General features: G+C 43.1%; 1 protein-coding gene and 1 pseudogene across 1 annotated transcript in view; one reads left to right on the forward strand and one right to left on the reverse strand.

The window, feature by feature from the left end:
* Nucleotides 1–17,574, forward strand: part of EGFLAM (EGF-like, fibronectin type III and laminin G domains) — a 195,487-nt gene that overhangs the window by 68,428 nt on the left and 109,485 nt on the right. The window contains exon 6 of the mRNA XM_006889542.1: nt 787–953. Coding sequence (XP_006889604.1) covers nt 787–953 — 167 coding nt within the window. The remainder of the gene's footprint in view (nt 1–786; nt 954–17,574) is intronic.
* On the reverse strand, nt 12,864–13,521 carry LOC102854699 (annotated as a pseudogene).

Here is a 17,574-nt window from a genome sequence, read left to right on the forward strand (position 1 = left end):
CTCATTTTCTGAGGCCGTAAATTGTTTGGGAGAATATTACCCAGCATTCTCCCATGGAGCTGCTAGTGGATTTGAACTGCCAGCAAGGCGGTGCCTTTGGAGTAGCAGTGTACTATTTCCCTAAGGACTATTCCATCAGAGCTCCCTGAACTTGCATGATTAGCATCTATACAATGTCTCCCAGATGGGAGCTCTGAGCAAAAGTCTGCTTTCTGTAGAGAGGCCTAGAGGGTGTATGCAAATTTTGCAAGTTGGCACACAGTACTATTCGTTAGGAGCAAGAAAGGTCATGCACAGAATCTCCTTGGGTTTCCATATAGAAATACAAGGAGTATGATCAGTCACCCTCTTAAACTAATATGTGTTTTCTTTAGGATTAGTTTGTGAACAGATGGAATCGGTGCTCTCCTGACCCCCGGGGATGGGGACTGCTAAGGGCAGATTTGTTTATGAAGCATCTGGAAGGGAGAGTCCTTGAAAGTAAACTCCTGTGCGGGGAATCTCTCCATCATAGTTAAGGCCTAGTGAGGAAGAGCGGATGATCTTTAAACAGCACTTAACACCGGCCCTAAAAATGATCTACTTGCTTTTATTGGCAGAAACTTAACAAATGATGGCCCATGCTTTAAGTCAGGATGCTTTTTGGATGGGAAATGCAACTCATTTTTATGAGTGTGACTTCTAGCGTTCAGAGGCTATCAGTTTGCAAATTCAGTTTGCTCCCCTTCCCACTGATATTTCTGAACCATTGCTTTTTTTCCTCCCATTTTTGTTTTATCATTAAAGACCAGATTTTGACAAGAGTTGGACTTTAATCAAAGAGCAGATCAAGATGGACTCCATGGTTATCAAAGGCCTCATCCCAGATACCAACTACCAGTTTGCCGTGAGGGCTGTGAATCTGCATGGTGCCAGCCCCCTCAGCCCGCCCAGCGACACCGTCCGAACCCGACGTGAGTACAGCATCTTCTGAGGGACCCATGTGGCTGCATTTCTGATATTGCCTCATGAGGAGCCTCTTTATTGGGTTTTTATTGTCCTAAATGGTTGACTAGGAGGTTGGTGGTTCAAGTTCATCCAAAGGTGCTTTGGGAGAAAGGCCTGGTGCTCTACTTCTGAAACATCAGGCACTGAAAAACACATGTGGAGTCCACTCTAACACTCTTGGGGTCCCATGGGTCATTCAACTTGATGGCGTCTGGTTTCTTAGTTTTTAGGGCAGTTTGAAAGTGACTGCCCCAGGCTTTCCTTTGGAAGTTCAAAATCCTTAAAAGGGACTAGGGCTATTTCTATGTACAAAAACCTCACCAGAGCACTTATTTTTGCATCAGCAAACTCCATGGGTAGTACAAACAGTAAGCATGTTCACCTCCTTACCAAAGAGTTGGAGGTTCAAGTGCAATCAGGTTGCCTTGGGAAAAAATACCTTGGAATCTACTGGGGCAGAAAAAACCCCACCCACTTGAAATTCCCTGGAGCACAATTCTACTCAACATACACAGGGTCGCCAGGAGCTGGAATCAACTTGATGGTAATTCATTTTAAATGGCACAAATGTTTTGGAATGGAGGCATTTCAAAGGTTGGATAAGAATATTTTTAAGGCATCGATCAAACTTGGCAGTTTGTTGATGTTGTTATGTGCTATCGAGTCTCCTGTGATTCATAGCAACTCTGTGTACAACAGCTCCGAAGCCAGTCTCACTGATTCCGACACATCAACCCCCATTGCCCGAGTTACTGTGACAATCCATCTTATCTGGGATCTTCCTCTCTTGTGCTATCCCTCCACCCTATCAAGTATGATGTCCTTCTCCAAGAACTAGTCGATCCTGGCCATGTGCCCAAAGTATGTAAGACGGAGCTTCAAAATCCTAGCTTCCAAGAAGAGACTTGGTTTTTCCCTCACAAAGACAGATCCGTTTGTTCTCTTGACAGTCTGTAGTATGTATGTTCAATACTCTTCTCCTGCACCATAACTCAAAGGCATTGATTCCTCTTGTATCATCCTTAGTCATTGTCCAGATTTCTGACACATAGCCTGGATCAGGAGTATCTTAGTCTCTAGAATGGCATTGTTGCTTCTCAGTACTCTGGAGAGGCCCCTGACAGCAGATTTCCCCAGTGCAATTTGTCTTTTGATTTCCTGACTACTAGTGGCAAGAGTGTTGATTGTGGAGCCAAACAAGCTGTAATTGCTAAAAACCTCAAACTCTTCTCCATTTATCATGGTGCTGCCAATTGGCCCAGTGGTGAGAATCTTTGTCTTCTTGATGTTGAGCATTAATCCATATTGAAGACTACAGTCCTTGACCTTTTGCAGCAAGTGTTTCAGGTTTTCCTCAATTTTAGGAAGCAAGGTTATGTCATCTGTATATCACAGGTTTTTGACAAGTCTTCCTCCAACCCTGATGCCACATTCCTCCTCATAAAGCTCAGACTCTAGAATTATCTGTTCTACATATAGGTTGAAAAGGTATGGAGGCAGGACGCATCTCTGACACATTCCTTTCCTGATTTTGAACCATACAGTGTTTTCTTGCTCTGTTCAGAGGATTGCTTCCTGATCCGGGTATAAGTATTGTATAAGCACAATCAAATCTTCTGAGATTTCCAATCTTCTCAAGGTTAGTAGGTATATGGGACTTGCTAGGGATTCTAGATGAAATTGCTTCTTCTACTCCCTCGACTAATTCCCATCTGGTCACTCAGCTCAACCAATTACTATCAGGTCAATTCTTATAACATTAGTTGGGATGAGTATTCACATATCTAACAGGTGATTTCAAGACATCCGTCATGACTCTGAAGTTGTAAATGTTAACAGGAGACTGCCCATGTTTCTCTCATGGAGCGCCTAGTAGATTTGAACCACTTACAGGTGCACTCACTACCTTTTGGTGTACCACATAGACTGTGTCACCAGAGCTGGTACATGCCAATACCTTCCCTCTCACCTGCCGCCAACTTAACATCATTGGAGGCAAAGACAATAAAGTTTTGTCATACATACGTTGGGCATGTTGAAAGGTGGAGGGTGGAGAAAAAGGAAGAACTTCAACTAAGTGGACTAACATGGTGAATGCAGCAATGCGCTGAGTGTGTCAGAGACTGTGAGGCACAGGATAGGTCAGGTTTCAGATCTGTTGTTCGCAGGGTCGCTATAACTCATACTCGACTCAATGGCACCTAACTACAATAACTGGCATTAACTGCCAGTTAAATGCAATAACTGCCTGATGGTGCAGTAGTTAAGCACTCAGCTACCAGTGGATAAGCACTCAGCTACCAGTGGACAGACTGATATTTCAAAGCCACCTGTCACTCAGTGAGATAAAAAGACAACAGTCTTCTCTCATAAGGATGATGGTCTTGGAAACACTATAATACCATCTTACTCTGTCCTGTTAGGTCACTATGTGTCAGAACCAACACAGCAGCTACAAGTTTAAGATTTATGTGTGAAATAGGAGCCTTCACCAGAAATGTGGATAAGGAAAGTCTGTGTTGTTGTTGTGTATTGTCAAGTCAAAACCAACCCATAGTTTACCCTCCAGTGAGTTTTCAGAGGCAGTAAATCATGGGAGGAGAATAAGCTAGGACTAAATATGCAATGAGGTGTGCCCAGGAATGCTGGCTTGCAGAAACTGCTGAAGAAGGAAGAAGGAAACTAAAAACAAGGTCCCAAATCACCCAGCAAAACTAGGGGAAAGTGAGATTCACACATAGACTTACGTGTGACCAAGGGTTCAATGGATAACTGTTCAGAGAAATGCCTGCAAAGGTAGAAAGGCTTTCCTTCCTTTAGATTCCAGTTAGTTGATTGTGCCTCATAGCAGCCCCCTGAGCCACAGACATGAACCTTGCACAATCCTATACCATCCTTAGGGTCTCCAACCTGCTGGAGCCCATCATTATGGTCATTGTGTTTTGTTGAGGGTCGTCTTCTCTTTCTCAATCACTTTTCCCACCTTTCCAATCATGGGATATTCCATATTCTTCACCATCACCATGATTCAAAGGTATCAATTCTTCTTTGGTCTTCCTTATTCATTCTCAGGTTTCCACATGCCTAGGAAGTCATTGAAAACCATGGTTTGAATCAGGTGCACCTTAGCCTTTAAGCAGACTTCTTTCCTTTTTAGCACTCCAGAATGGTCTTTGATAGAGATTTTTTCAGTGCAACACGTTTTTGATAGGACCCCAAGGTTCTATTAATTGTGGCTTCCCAACCCCTGTTACCCCAAAATTTCACCGTATAACACCAAATATTATGGTTCATTTCCATTTCAAAAGAGGGCTTCTATCTACTCTCAGTGAATCTATAGGTTTTATTCTCACCCTCAGTTCTTCCTGCTGTTGTTGCTAGGTACCATCAAGTCAACTATAAATTAGAGTGACAATATGAACAGCAGTTCAGAACTTTGCCCTACCTTGTGCATCCCTCATGATTTTCACCATGCTTCAGCCCACGTGACAGTCACTGTGTCAATCCATCTCACTGTCTTAGCTTATCCTCCTAGGATTCAAAAATATTGTTGTTAGTAGATAAAGATTTATAGTGACTCTATGAACAGTGGATCTGAACATGCTCTATCCGATGCCATCCTCCTCATATCTGACATCCAGAGCCCATTTTTATAGTTACTGTCTCAGTCCATCTTGCTGAAGGCTTTCTTCTCTTTCATTGACCCTCCCCCATCCTTCCACATGTCTTTTTCCAAGGATTGACCCACCTTGACAACATGCCTCCAAGGAGCACACTGGTTACATTTTCTTCAAGACGTATTTGTTTGTTCTTTTGACAGTCCATGAGATATTCAGTACCCTTTTTCAACAATACAACTCAAAGGCATTGATTCTTCTGTCATCATCAGGCATTGTCCAACTTTCACATGCATACGAAATAATTGAAAAGACTATGGCTTGGATCTTAGTCTTTAAACTGACATCATTGCCCTTTAGCACTTCTCAGAGGTCCTTACCAACAAGTTTCCCTAATGCAATACGTCTTTTTTTTATTTCTTGACTGCCAGTATTAGGGATATTGATTGTGGAACCAAATAAGATGAAATTCTTCACAACTTCAACCTTTCCTCTATCTTTTATGATATTTCTTATTGGTCCGTGGTAAGTACTTTTGTTTTCTTTTTAAAAATATTTTTATTGATTTTCGTATAATACAGCTTTAGTTTGCTTGGCTCCACAGTCAACACTCTTGGCACCAGTAGCCAGGACATTAAAAGACGTATTGCGGTGGGAAAGTCTACTGTTGGGGACCTCTCTAAAGTACTGAAGAGCTATGGTGTCTCTCTGGAGACTAGGGTGCATCTGATATAGGCCATGGTCTTTGCAATCACTTGTTATGCATCAGAGAGTTGGACAATGACTCAGGAGGATAGAAGGAGAATTGCTGCCTTTGAGCTGTGGTGCTGGAGAAGAGTATTGAGGGTACCATGGACTGCCTAGAATACAAACAGATTCATCTTGGAGAGGGTTAATCCAGGCTGCTCCTTGGAGGCAAGGATTCTGAGGCTTCATCTGACATACTTTGGACATGTCATAAGGAGAGACCAGTCCTTGGAGAAGAACATCACACTTGGGAGGGTGGAGGGAGAGTACAGGAGAGGAAGGACCTCTGTGAGGTAGATTGATTCAGTGATTAATGTAAGTGGGATGGGTATGTTGGAGACAGTGTGATTGGCACAGGACAGAACAGAGTTTAGGGCTGTTGTCCATAGGGTTGCTATGAGTCGCAAGCGACTCAACAGCACATAACAACAACACAACAATATCTTTACAGTATGTTTCATTCATATACATTGCGTTTTATACAGTCTTTCATTTACATGTGTTTCATACAATCATACATATACATTCTATTTTACATTCTTTTTTATACTAGTTTATTTGAATTCATTGTTTTTTCACACCAGATTCTTTCCATTTCCCTCACCCCTTACCCATCCAATTGTGCAACCCGGTGATTAATCATTGCCCCTGCACATCCTCACCCCTTTGCTTCCACCCTCTCCCACCTTGAATCCTCATACTCATTCTACAATAGTGGTTTTATACAGTATTTTTCCTTATGGGACTGAGTTAATTCACTCAGCATAGTGCTCTCCAGGTCCTTCCCAAGTTAGGTAGTAATTTTCAAAATCATTGCTCCTGCATGCTGTGTGGTATTCATTGTGTGAATGTACCATAATTTCTCAATCCATTTGATTCTGGTTTGCCATCTGGGCTGTTTTCATGTTCATATGATGGTGAATAACACTGCCATGAACATTAGTGTACAAGTTTCCATTTGTGCCTCAGTTCTCATTTTCTCAGGGTATATTCCAAGTAGTAGAATAGCTGCGTCATATGGAATTTCTATGTTCAGCTTTTTGAGGACATGCCAAACTGTTTTCCAAAGTGGTTATACCATTGTACAATCCCACAAAAAATGTATAAGAGCTCCTATTTCCCCATATCCTCTCCAGTATGCTTGCTGAAACTGAAGAGGACCTGAAGCACCTGCTGCAGAGGGTCGAGGACTCAGCCTCCAATATGGATTGAGGCTCAATGTCAAGAAGACAAAGATTCTCACCACTGGACCAATTGGCAGCATCGGGATGGATGGTAAAGAGATTGAGATTGTACACTGCTTTAGTTTGCTCGGCCCCACAGTCAACACTCTTGGCACCAGTAGCCAGGAAATTAAAAGGCGCATTGCCATGGAAAAGTCTGCTGTTAGGGACCTCTCCAAAGTACTGAAGAGCAATGGTGTCTCTCTGGAGACTAAGGTGCGTCTGATACAGGCCATGGTCTTCGCAATCACTTGTTATGCATCAGAGAGTTGGAAAATGACCAAAGAGGATAGAAGGAGAATTGATGCCTTTGAGCTGTGGTGCTGGAGAAGAGTATTGAGGGTACCATGGACTGCTTGGAAAACAAACAGATTTGTCCTGGAAAGGGTTAAACCAGGTGGCTCCTTGGAGGCAAGGATTCTGAGGCTCCATCTAACATACTTTGGACATGTTGTGAGGAGAGACCGGTCCTTGGAGAAGGACATCATGCTTGGGAGGGTGGAGGGACAGCGCAGGAGGGGACGGCCCTCTATGAGGTGGATTGATTCAGTGACTGGGATAATCGGGATGGGAGTGTCAGAGACAGTGCGATTGGCACAGGACAGAGCAGAGTTTAGGGCTGTTGTACATAGGGTCGCTATGAGTCGCAAGCGACTCGACGGCACATAACAACAACAACAACAACATCCTATTAAACTTCGGTGTTGCTACTGGAGTGAGATGGTATCTCATGTTTTCCTGATGTTGAGATGTAACTCATATTGTAGCCTATAGTCTTTGATCTTCTCCAGCAAGCATTTTAAGTCCTCCTCACTTTCAACAAGCAAGTTTATATCATCTGCATAACACACGTTGTTGATAAGTCTTCCTCTGATCCTGATGCCACTTTCTTCTTCATAAAGTCCAACTTCTCAAACTATTTGCTCTGCAAATAGATTGAATCGATATAGAGAAAGGATGCAGCCGTGACGTACACTTTTCTTGATTTTGAATCATGAAGTGTTCCCCTTGCTCTGTTTGAACAACTGCTTTTTATTCTAGATATAGTTTTCACTTGAACACAGTTACGTTTTCTTGGATTTCCATTTTTCTCAACGTTAGCCATAACTTATATGATCCTCACAGGCAAACACCTTTGCATAGTCAATAAAACACAAAAATATCTTTCTGATTTTCTCTCCTTTAGCCAAGATCCATTTGATATCAGCAATGATAATAACATGGATGCCTTAAAAACATTAAAATGCCAGAATTCAATAACAAAATCCCAGGAGCAAGACTTTCTTCACTCTGAAGTGAAAGAATGGAGCTGACAGAGTAGTCAAGTGTAACCATTAGGATAGGATTTTGTTGTTACTAGATCAGCTTTAAGGCTGTGGTGAGTCATTGGAGAATGAAAGAGCCATAAAATTCCACAGCCCTTACCACTCCAGCATGCCTGAGGTTCAGGCAAAAAAGAAGACTAAGAAAGCCCCTACAGTGATAAACCTGTGCTTCTAGTGTTGTTTTCTTGTTTATTTTGCTTGTCCCGTTACTTCTAACTTTCTAAAAGTTACCAAGTTACTTGATGGGGGTCCTGCTTTTGATTTATTTAAAGGGCAAGATAGTAAACCACTTAAGCCATACGCAATTACTCATCTCTGTCATTGCAGAATAGAAATAGCCATTGACCATGTATATAAATTTATGTGTTTTCCTGGGTTCCAATAAAACTTTAGAGACACAAAAATTTGAGTTTCATATGTCCCTTTGTGACATATACACAAAAAGTGACATAACCATTTGAGGATGTTACCATCGTATTTAGCTTGTGTACAAAAAATGGCAGCAGATCAAAGTTAATACAGGGTCCGTAGAGTTTGCCTACGGCTCTTTACTAAGATGCTCTGGTGGCCTAGCGGGTAAGAAGCTGAACTATCAAAAACAGAAGTAAGCAATTCAAATCCATCAGCTGCTCCCTGAGAGAAAGTTTCTGCCTGTATCACTTATAGCCTCTGAAAAGCCACTTAAGGGTCAGTTATGAGTTGTTTCTGACTCAACAGCAGTGAGCATTGAGCTGCTTTGCTGCTGGGTGTGTATTTTCTCCACAATTTTAAGAGCTTTTCCAGGAAACTCGGTAAACTTCCTCATGGACAGCAATTTTGTCAAAGTCAAAGGAATCAATGTGTGCATAGTAATGAAGGAGTTTTCTTGATGGAACTTCATTTTCACATGAATGTTTGTCAATAAATGAGAGTCTGAAAACCACCTGCATGGAAAAAGGTCTCTTCTCCCCACAGCCGAGGAGAAGGACACAGAAAGTCAAGGACATGGTTGCCTTGCCAGCCAGTTCCCTGGGGGAGACTTGGGCTAAGACCCTGAGTTAGTGAGCTGCATAGATTAGTAAATCTTTACAATGTGAGGGGGAGAGAGGAAGCAGGAAGAACAAATCATTTCTTTCTCTGTTCGCCTAGACAAACATGCTTAATTTTAAGAGTGCAATTTGTGCATAAACATAACTCCCAATGCGATTTTACATTCGAAGTGCCCTCTGCTTAATCGTTGTATTGATTTGCTAATATCTGGATGCATGTAAATCTCAGCGACCCTCGTTTGCACAACTTTATTGGCTCTGGAGGGGATGATTCACTTTGCTGTTTAAATACCTGCCCCCTAGTAATTGCTCTTCTGAGACCTCAGTACATTTCACATAATCATACATTTACTTGTAATCAGCACACCATTACCTCCCTCACCCCCTGCCTACATGGTATACGTTGGGCTGCTCATGGGGAGGTCAGTAGTTCAAATCTACCAGTCACTCCAGGGAAGGAAGATGAGACAGTCTGCTCCCATTAAGATTTCCAGACTCAGAAACCCAATAGTGGGCTGTCGTAAGTCAGAATCATCTCCACAACAGTGTGTTTGGCTGACTAGATAAAGAGTACTGGTACTGTGCAGTGGTTAAGCATTTAACTGGTGCCCTAAAGGTCAATGATTCAAACCCACCAGCAAATACTCAGCAGAAGATGTAGCAGTCTGCTCCTGTAAAGACTGGAACCTTGGAAACCCTATGGAACAGTTCTACTTTGCCCTATAGGGTTGCTAAGAGTTGGCGTCAATTCAACAACGATAGATTTTGGGGAAGATAAGAAAGAAAGACACAGGTGACCTGGTCTACTTTCACCCAGAGCATCTGTTCAGGCCACTGGCATTTAGGAGCTATGGAGTGTAAGAGCATATACTATTTAATCCACCTAATCTTAATGTGTCCTTAAATATTAAATATTTGCATATTACCACAAATGTTCTTAAATAGTTTTCCCTCTTGCTTTTTCTAGCTACTTTTTGATCCTTTTTGCTCTCTTTCCTTTAGATTTATGTCTTCTGGGTTAATGTTTTCCTTTATTGAGGTTCTTGCTTTTATGTGATTCTCTTTTGGGCTTATGGTGTCCTAGTGAATGAGTAAGGAGTTGAACCACCAACCTAAAGGCAGACAGTTATAATTCACCAGCTGCTCCATGGGAGAAGGATGGACAACCTGAAATACTTGTTATGGAAGATGAAAAGTACAGTCTTAAATGTGGTTTAAATCTCAACCTCAAGAAAACAAAAATACTCAACACTGGACCAATAGGCAACATCACAATAGACGGACTGATGCTATCAACAATTTCATCTTATTTGGATCCACAAGCAAGTACCAGCAGTCAAGAAATCAGATGAGTTGCATTAGCAAAATCTGCTGTCAAGGAGCTCTCCAAAGTGCTAAAAAACAACAGCGTCAGCTTGAAGACTAAGGTGCACCTGTCATGATATCCAAATCATGGTATTTTCAATAGTATCCTATGTATTTGAAAATTGGACAATGAATAAAGAAGAATTAATGTCTTTGAATTGTGATGTTGGCAAAGGGTATTGAACATCCCCGTAGACTTCCTAAAGAACTAACAAATCTATCTTGAAGGAAGTGCAACCAGAATGCTTCTTAGAAACAAGGATGATGAAACTTTGTCTCACTCATTTGGGCCATATTCTCAGGAGGAACCAAGCCTAAGAGACATATCATTTTGGGAAAGATGAAAAGTCAGAGAAAGAGAAGAAGATTTCAATGAGACAGATTGACACAGTGACCACTGCAATGAGCTTGCGCAGGACAGATATGGTAAGGAGGACACAGAGCCTTTGTTCATGGGATCATTCTGGGTCATAGTCACTCAAAGGCATCTAACAACCAAAACAAAACCCCACTGGAGGGTCAGCTATGAGTTGGCTCTGACCTTAGACTTTGACTTTTTGACTGTTGAGATTATGTCTTAACATCTAAATTCCTGAATCACTGAAGTTTCTGGATGAGAAAGAAGAGCCATGATTGTGATTTTGCATAAAGAGAGCAGGTGTTTGAAATGATAACATACAGTGATGTACTTGTCATTGGAGTATGATGGGTTTTATTCCATCATCCAACTCAATATGTACCACAGATACACAGGCTTTAGCAAGTGAAAAGCGGAGGAAAACCCCGTTCTTAATGAGTAAAGGAGATTTTCTAGGAAGATACTCTAAAGCAGGTGAAAGAGGGAGCAATAAATACCCTGGCTCTGGGACTTCCCAATGAGCAGGGCTCCCTGGAACTAGACAGAGTAGGGCAGTCTATGGAGGGTACAGTGGGGGAGCCCAGGAGAAACCCACCTCAGTAGAAATTGGTAGAGTAAGGAGGAATGATGCCTGTATGTGGACTCTTAAAATGTGAATTCATTTTGGTTTGGTCTTTTTTTTTTTTTTAAAGCTGAAGGCAGAAGCACCCACCTTAGTCTTTATTGAAAATCACCAGGGAGCAAATCACCAAGAGAATTCAATGCAAATGAAGCCAAGCTCTTGCTATTGAAAAACCTTATGCTTGACTCAGGAGGGAGGGAGGGGTTAGCAAATATAACAATCCAGTAAATACTTAAGGTTTGTTTAGTGTCTACCCCTGTAAACAGTTAAGGATTGCCTTAGTGCTTCAGGGTGAATTCCAGCTTGTACCACGCCTGCCTCGTAACCTGAAGTAGCATTCCATTTATAAATATTTAGTATGAACTTTGGCTTCCCATACTGACCCAGGACTGTGTTGTTTTCCCTAAAGCCTCCACGTACTCTCTTCTCTTCACCAAAAATCCAGAACAGTGGCCACCCTCTACATTTCTCTGACATCTGTTCCCACCCAGGTCTCTTCCTAAGCACGGCCATATGAATGGTTTTGTTACTGTAAAAAGCAATGGCATAGCAAATTCCTAAGACACCTCTGAAGGTGAGAGGGCATAAATACAGTAAAGGTAGTTGTTTTATATTTACTACTAACAGGTTTTAAGGAGCTCTGGTGGCCTGGTGGTTAGTTTTGCTGCCAAACCAAAGGCAGGCAGTTTGAATCCACCAGCTGCTTTGAAGGAGTAAGATGGGCAGTATCTTCCCATGCAGCTTGGAGCTTCTGAAAACCGGCTGCAGGGTCAGTCGGGAGTCTGTTCCGACTCAGTGGCACACAGCAGGGCTTAGAAACAAGAAGCAAAGCCTGAGGCTGGTCCCCACCAGTCGGTGGGGTGGGGAGGGATGCAACAGCTGGGAGTCTCTTCAGATCTACTGCGAGCTCTCTGAGAACTGGACACTGAGGATGTAAGAACGGACGCCTCTGAGCTGTGGTGCTGGAGAAGAGCACTGAGCCTCCCCTGGATGGCCAAGGGAACACAAGTCTTGGAGAAGGTGCAGCCAGAGTGTTCCTCAGAGGCAAGGATGGCAAAGCTCTGCCTCACATACTTAGGGCACGTTCTAGAAGTTATTACTCAGAAGGGGACACCATGCTTGGGAAGGTGGAGGGTCGGCAAAGGAGAAGACCGTTAGCCAGACGTGTCAGCTTCGTAACTGAAGCAATGTGTCAGCATCGCAAGGCGGCACAGACAGGACAGGGTCACTAGGATTCTTTAGTGGCATCTAACAACTTGGTGTGCCAACGCTCATAAACTGTTCATTTTAGTTTGGTTACTTAAACCACACACGGCCGCATGTCGCACTTCGCAGGGTTTCAAGTCCCCCTCCCTGGCCTGTGCTGGGTCCCAGCTCCCTGGAGAGCCTGGCGGCTGGCCTCCAGCTGGACATGCTCACCAGGCAGCGTGCCGGATTCTCCCGAAAGCTGTCAACCGGGGGCTGATGTTTCAGAAGGAAGACCACAGAGATGCTGAGTCAGGTCGATTTAATGACTGTCCTTACAAGGAAAATCAGCCTCGATGTAATCTCACGCATCTCTGTCCCTTCCCCGCGAGGCAGACGGCGAGAATCAGGACTTGTTCGAGGCTTCGATTTCTTTCCATATCCACAGCCTAGATCTTTGAAGTATGGTATTCCCTCATCATATCAAACTCGAGCCACGGCCGACTCTACTTCTGAGCCTCTATGAGCTGCTCTTCAGTTAAATACAGGTCAAACCAGATGCCCTGGACGTTGAACTGTGGGCGCTCCCAGCGTTTGGACCAAGGCTTGGGCTTCATCTTCACTTTCAACGGGTTCACAGGGACCTCTTCACTGGGATCGTGCTCCACTGGCTTCATGTCCACGTCGAAGGTGCTGTACTCGGGCAGCGCGTCCCTCAGGTACAGCAAGCTGCTGTCCAGCCGCTTCTCCAACTTCACGACCTGGATCTCTTGAATCCGAGGATTATAGAGCTGAAAGCAAATCTCAACACCTTGTCCTTCAATAATATTCCTGCGGATAAACGTAGCTCTCAGGCCCTTTACAGACTGCTGGATGCAGATGCCCAGAAACTTGCTGATCTTCCCACTGGCATATGGGTCTGCGGAGGTGACATGAAGGATGCTTCCCACATAGAACTCCAGGATGTGCAGCACCTTCCTCCTTTCCAGCATGTCTCTTCTTTCTATTTGAAATTTCAGCGGATTTGTTCTTCCTCTTGGAGGAATGAATTCAGGACCCAAGAACCTTTGCCTGGAGCGCGCGGCGGGGGCCGGAAGGCACTGGACCCCCGCGGCCTCCGTGCCGGACCCCGTGCTCCGCGGCCTCCCCGGCCGGCAGCACAGGGTGGCTCCCGATGGAAGAAGCCGGGTCCCGGCCGCGGAAGCCCCAGGCCCAGCCCACCGTCAACACGCAGCCTCCAGCCACGCCTGGTTTGGTCTTTTGCTTCTCATGGATTTAGGGCACAGACTTTATTTTATTCATTCCACGTGGTATTTAGCATATAGCCTTGGATATCTGAGACAATTAGTAAGTTTGTTAAGAGTTTATAAACTTATAGACTTGAAACACACCTACCACTTTTTTATACACAGGAATATACTGAGGCTCAGAATGATTCCGTTTTCTTTCTCATCCATGATTTCCAAAGTTGGAGGGATTTTTTTCAAAGAATATATCCCCCAAGTTAGTTTTCTATATTACTGTGTATACATTCAAAGACTAGTTTTGGTGGCATAGCATGTTACGTACTAACTGCTAACTGAAAAGTCAGCAGGAATTGATGAGGCACGTTTAGGGATCTAAGCAGTAAGTCAGAATCCACTCAATGGCAGGGGTTTAAGATTTTTATATATCCAATGGCTGCAACAGTGGACTCAAAGAAAGCACTCATTGTGAGGCTGGCACAGGATTAAGCTATTGTATTGTATGTAAGGATGCCATGAGATGAAAGTGGTTAAGGTCTGTTGTTCATAAGGTCTCTATGAGTTGTACTCAACTTGAAGGCACCTACAAACAACTTCATTGAGTCTGGTAGCAGCAATCAAAAGATCAGGAAATGTACTGGAAAAGTCTGTAGTCAGGCACTTCCCAAATTATAGAGGAACTATGATGTCAGTTTGAGGACTAAAGTGTGGCATGGTCTTTTCAGTCACTTGTTATGTATCTGAAAGCTGGACAATAAATAAGGATGACAGAAGAAGGATTGATGCCTTTCAAGTTGGTGTTGGAGAAGAGTGCTAAATTTCCCATGACATTAAAAAAAAACAAAAACACACCAACAAACAAAAAAACCAATGCTATCCAACAATATGTCTTCGAGGAAATTCAGACAGAGTGCTCCTTGGAGGCAAAGGTGATGAAACTTTGTCTCACATACTTTGGACATGTTGCTAGAAGAGGTTTTTCCTTGGAGAAAGACATCATGCTTGGAAATGTGGAGAGGCAGCAAAAGAGATGAAGACCCTTAACCAGCTGGATCGACACAGTGAATACAGCAGTGGGCTTGAGTATGTCGGAGATTATGTGGACAGCAGAGGATAAGACACCATTTAGATCTGTTGTTCATAGGGTTGCTATGAGTGCTTCTCAACAACACCTAACAAGCTAATAATAACAATATGTCAAATGTAATGATGGTTACCTATGGTGGACAGCATTTGGTGAAGCTCCACAATTAAAACAAGCTTGGAAGCAGGAGTGGCATCCACTTCTGAAATAGCTTGCTTCTGGAAACCCTATGAACCTGCAGAAAGGATGAAAGTTACACAAGTGTTCAGGTCTTTCATTCATAGGGTTGCTATGATTTGCCTGTGACTCAACGGCACTTAACAACAGCAACAGCAGCATAGAGAGAGATCAGTTAGCCTAATGGACAGAAAGTGATGCTCCCATGCCAAAGATGGGGACTTTAATCCATGGCCCTCGGGCCTGTTTTTAATTGTTTTTGGTCAAACATTCTTCTAGGTTGTATAGCCCTGGTCTGTTCACTTGCTGTACAGAGGTAACTCATGGTTGCTGTGAAGCTGAACACTGTGACACTGATGTTACCCATGGTGGACAGTGTTTGGTGGAGCTCCCCAATTAAAACAAGCTTGGAAGCAGGAGTGTCATCCACTTCTGAAATAGCTTGCCTCTGGAAACTCTATGAACCTGGAGAGAGGATGAAAGTTATACAAGTGTCCAGGTCTTTCATTCATAGGGTCGCTATGAGTTGCCTACAACTCGATGGCACTTAACAATAACAACAACAACATGCCAAAGACACTGTTCTAGATGCTGTGGATTTAGCAGTAAAGAAAGCAGATAAAAGGACAATGAACAAGTAAATAACCACTTGAGATAATATGTCAGATAGTGATAGGTCCTACTGCAGTAAATAAAACATGAGGGATGGGCAGCTAAGGAAAGCTTCCTGAGAAGGTGATACATGTGTAAATGAAGGTGAGTGCTGTGGGCCTGTTATCTGGGGGAAGAGTGCTCCAGGCACTGTGTGGGAGCTGCATTCCTTGTTCTACTTCAACAAGTGCTTCAATTCCTCACTTCCAGCAAGCAAGGTTGTGTCATCTGTATAAGGCAGGTTATTGTTGAGTCTTCCTCCAATCCTGATGCCACATTCCTCTTCATAGAGTCCACTTCTTGAATAATTTGCTCAGCATACAAGTTTAATAGGTATGAAGAAAGAATATAACCCTGACACACTCCCTTCTCTTATTGTAAACCATGCAGTGTTCCGCTGCTCTGTTCGCACAACAGACTTCTGGTCTAGGTATAGGTTTCCCATGAGCACAGTTAAGTGCTCTGGGACTTTCATTCTTCTCAATGTCAGCCACAGCTTGTTATGATCACAGTCAAATGCCTTTTTTGCATAGTCAATAAAACACAAATAGACATTCTTCTGGTATTCTTTACATTAAGCCAGGATCCATCTGACATCAGAAATGATATCCCTGATGCCATGGCCTCGTCTAAATCCTGCTTACACTTCTGGAAATTACCTATGAAAACAAAGATTCTTACCACTGGACCAATAGGCAACATTGTGATGGATGAAGAAAAGATTAAAACTGTCAATAGCTTCATCTTGCTTGGGTCCACAGTTAACACCCTTGGTACCAGCAGTCAGGTAATAAGGAGATACATTACACTGGGAAAATCTGCAGTTAGGGCTCTCTCCAAATTATTGAGAACTAATGACGTCAGTCTAAGGACTAAGGTGCTTCTGATTCAGGCCATGATAATTTCTGATCTCTTGATTTGCATCTGAGAGCTGGACAATTAATAAGGATTATAGAAGAGGAATTGATGCCTTTGAGCTGTGGTGTTGGAGAAGAGCACCGAACATTCCATGGATGGCCAAGAGAACAAACAGTTATGTCTTGGAGAAGGTACAGTCGGAGTACTCTTTGGAGACAAGAATGATGAGGCTTTGCATCAGTTAGTTGTTCACAGATGGGGTGATTTTGCTTTCTCAGGGCACTTTCTGGGGACTATATTAGGTATTTTTGTACTCAACACACCTAGGAAAGGTGATACTGTTGGCAACCAGTGGATAGAGACAAAGGATGCTGCCAAATATCCTCAAGGCACAGAACATCCCTTCCCAATAACTAGCCCAAAATGTCAATAGTGTATCTGCTGAGAGACTCTTTTAAAGAACAAAGATGGGATGAGAAAATCTAACCCTTACTCAACACTCAGAAAAAGAGCGGAAGACCCTCACCAAGATGCATTGACATAGAGACTAACAGTAGGCTTAAGCATGTCAGATATCATGAGGATGGCACAGGACAGGGCAAGGTTCAGATCTGTTGTTCATTGAGTTGCTCCGAGCTGTAGTCCACTTGATGGCACCTAACAACAACAATGAAAACTCAACATTCATGGGAACAGCCACCAAAAAATCAAATGGCTTAGTGCTTTAGGCAAATGTGGTGCAGGGGACCTGATCCAAACCATGGTATATATGCTCAGTCACTTCCTACACATCTGGAAGTTGGACAATTAATAGGGAAAACTGAAGAGGAATTGATGCTTTTGAATTGTGGTGTTGAGGAAGCATATTAAATATCCTGTGAACTGCGTAAAGAACAAACACACTTCCCTTAGGAGAAGCACAGCAGAATGCTCCTTAGAGGTGAGAATGTTGTGACTCAGTGTCACATAACTTAGCCATGTTATCAGGAGGGCTCAATTCCTGGAGAAAGATATTATGCTTAGAAAAGCAGAGTTGTTGTTGTTGTTTGATGCCCTCGAGTCGTAGATGACTCATAGTGAACCTATGAACGAATGGCCTGAGC

This window comes from Elephantulus edwardii, unplaced genomic scaffold, assembly GCF_000299155.1.
Source record: "Elephantulus edwardii isolate Elephantulus edwardi_28Jun2011 unplaced genomic scaffold, EleEdw1.0 scaffold00079, whole genome shotgun sequence".
NCBI lineage: Eukaryota > Metazoa > Chordata > Mammalia > Macroscelidea > Macroscelididae > Elephantulus > Elephantulus edwardii.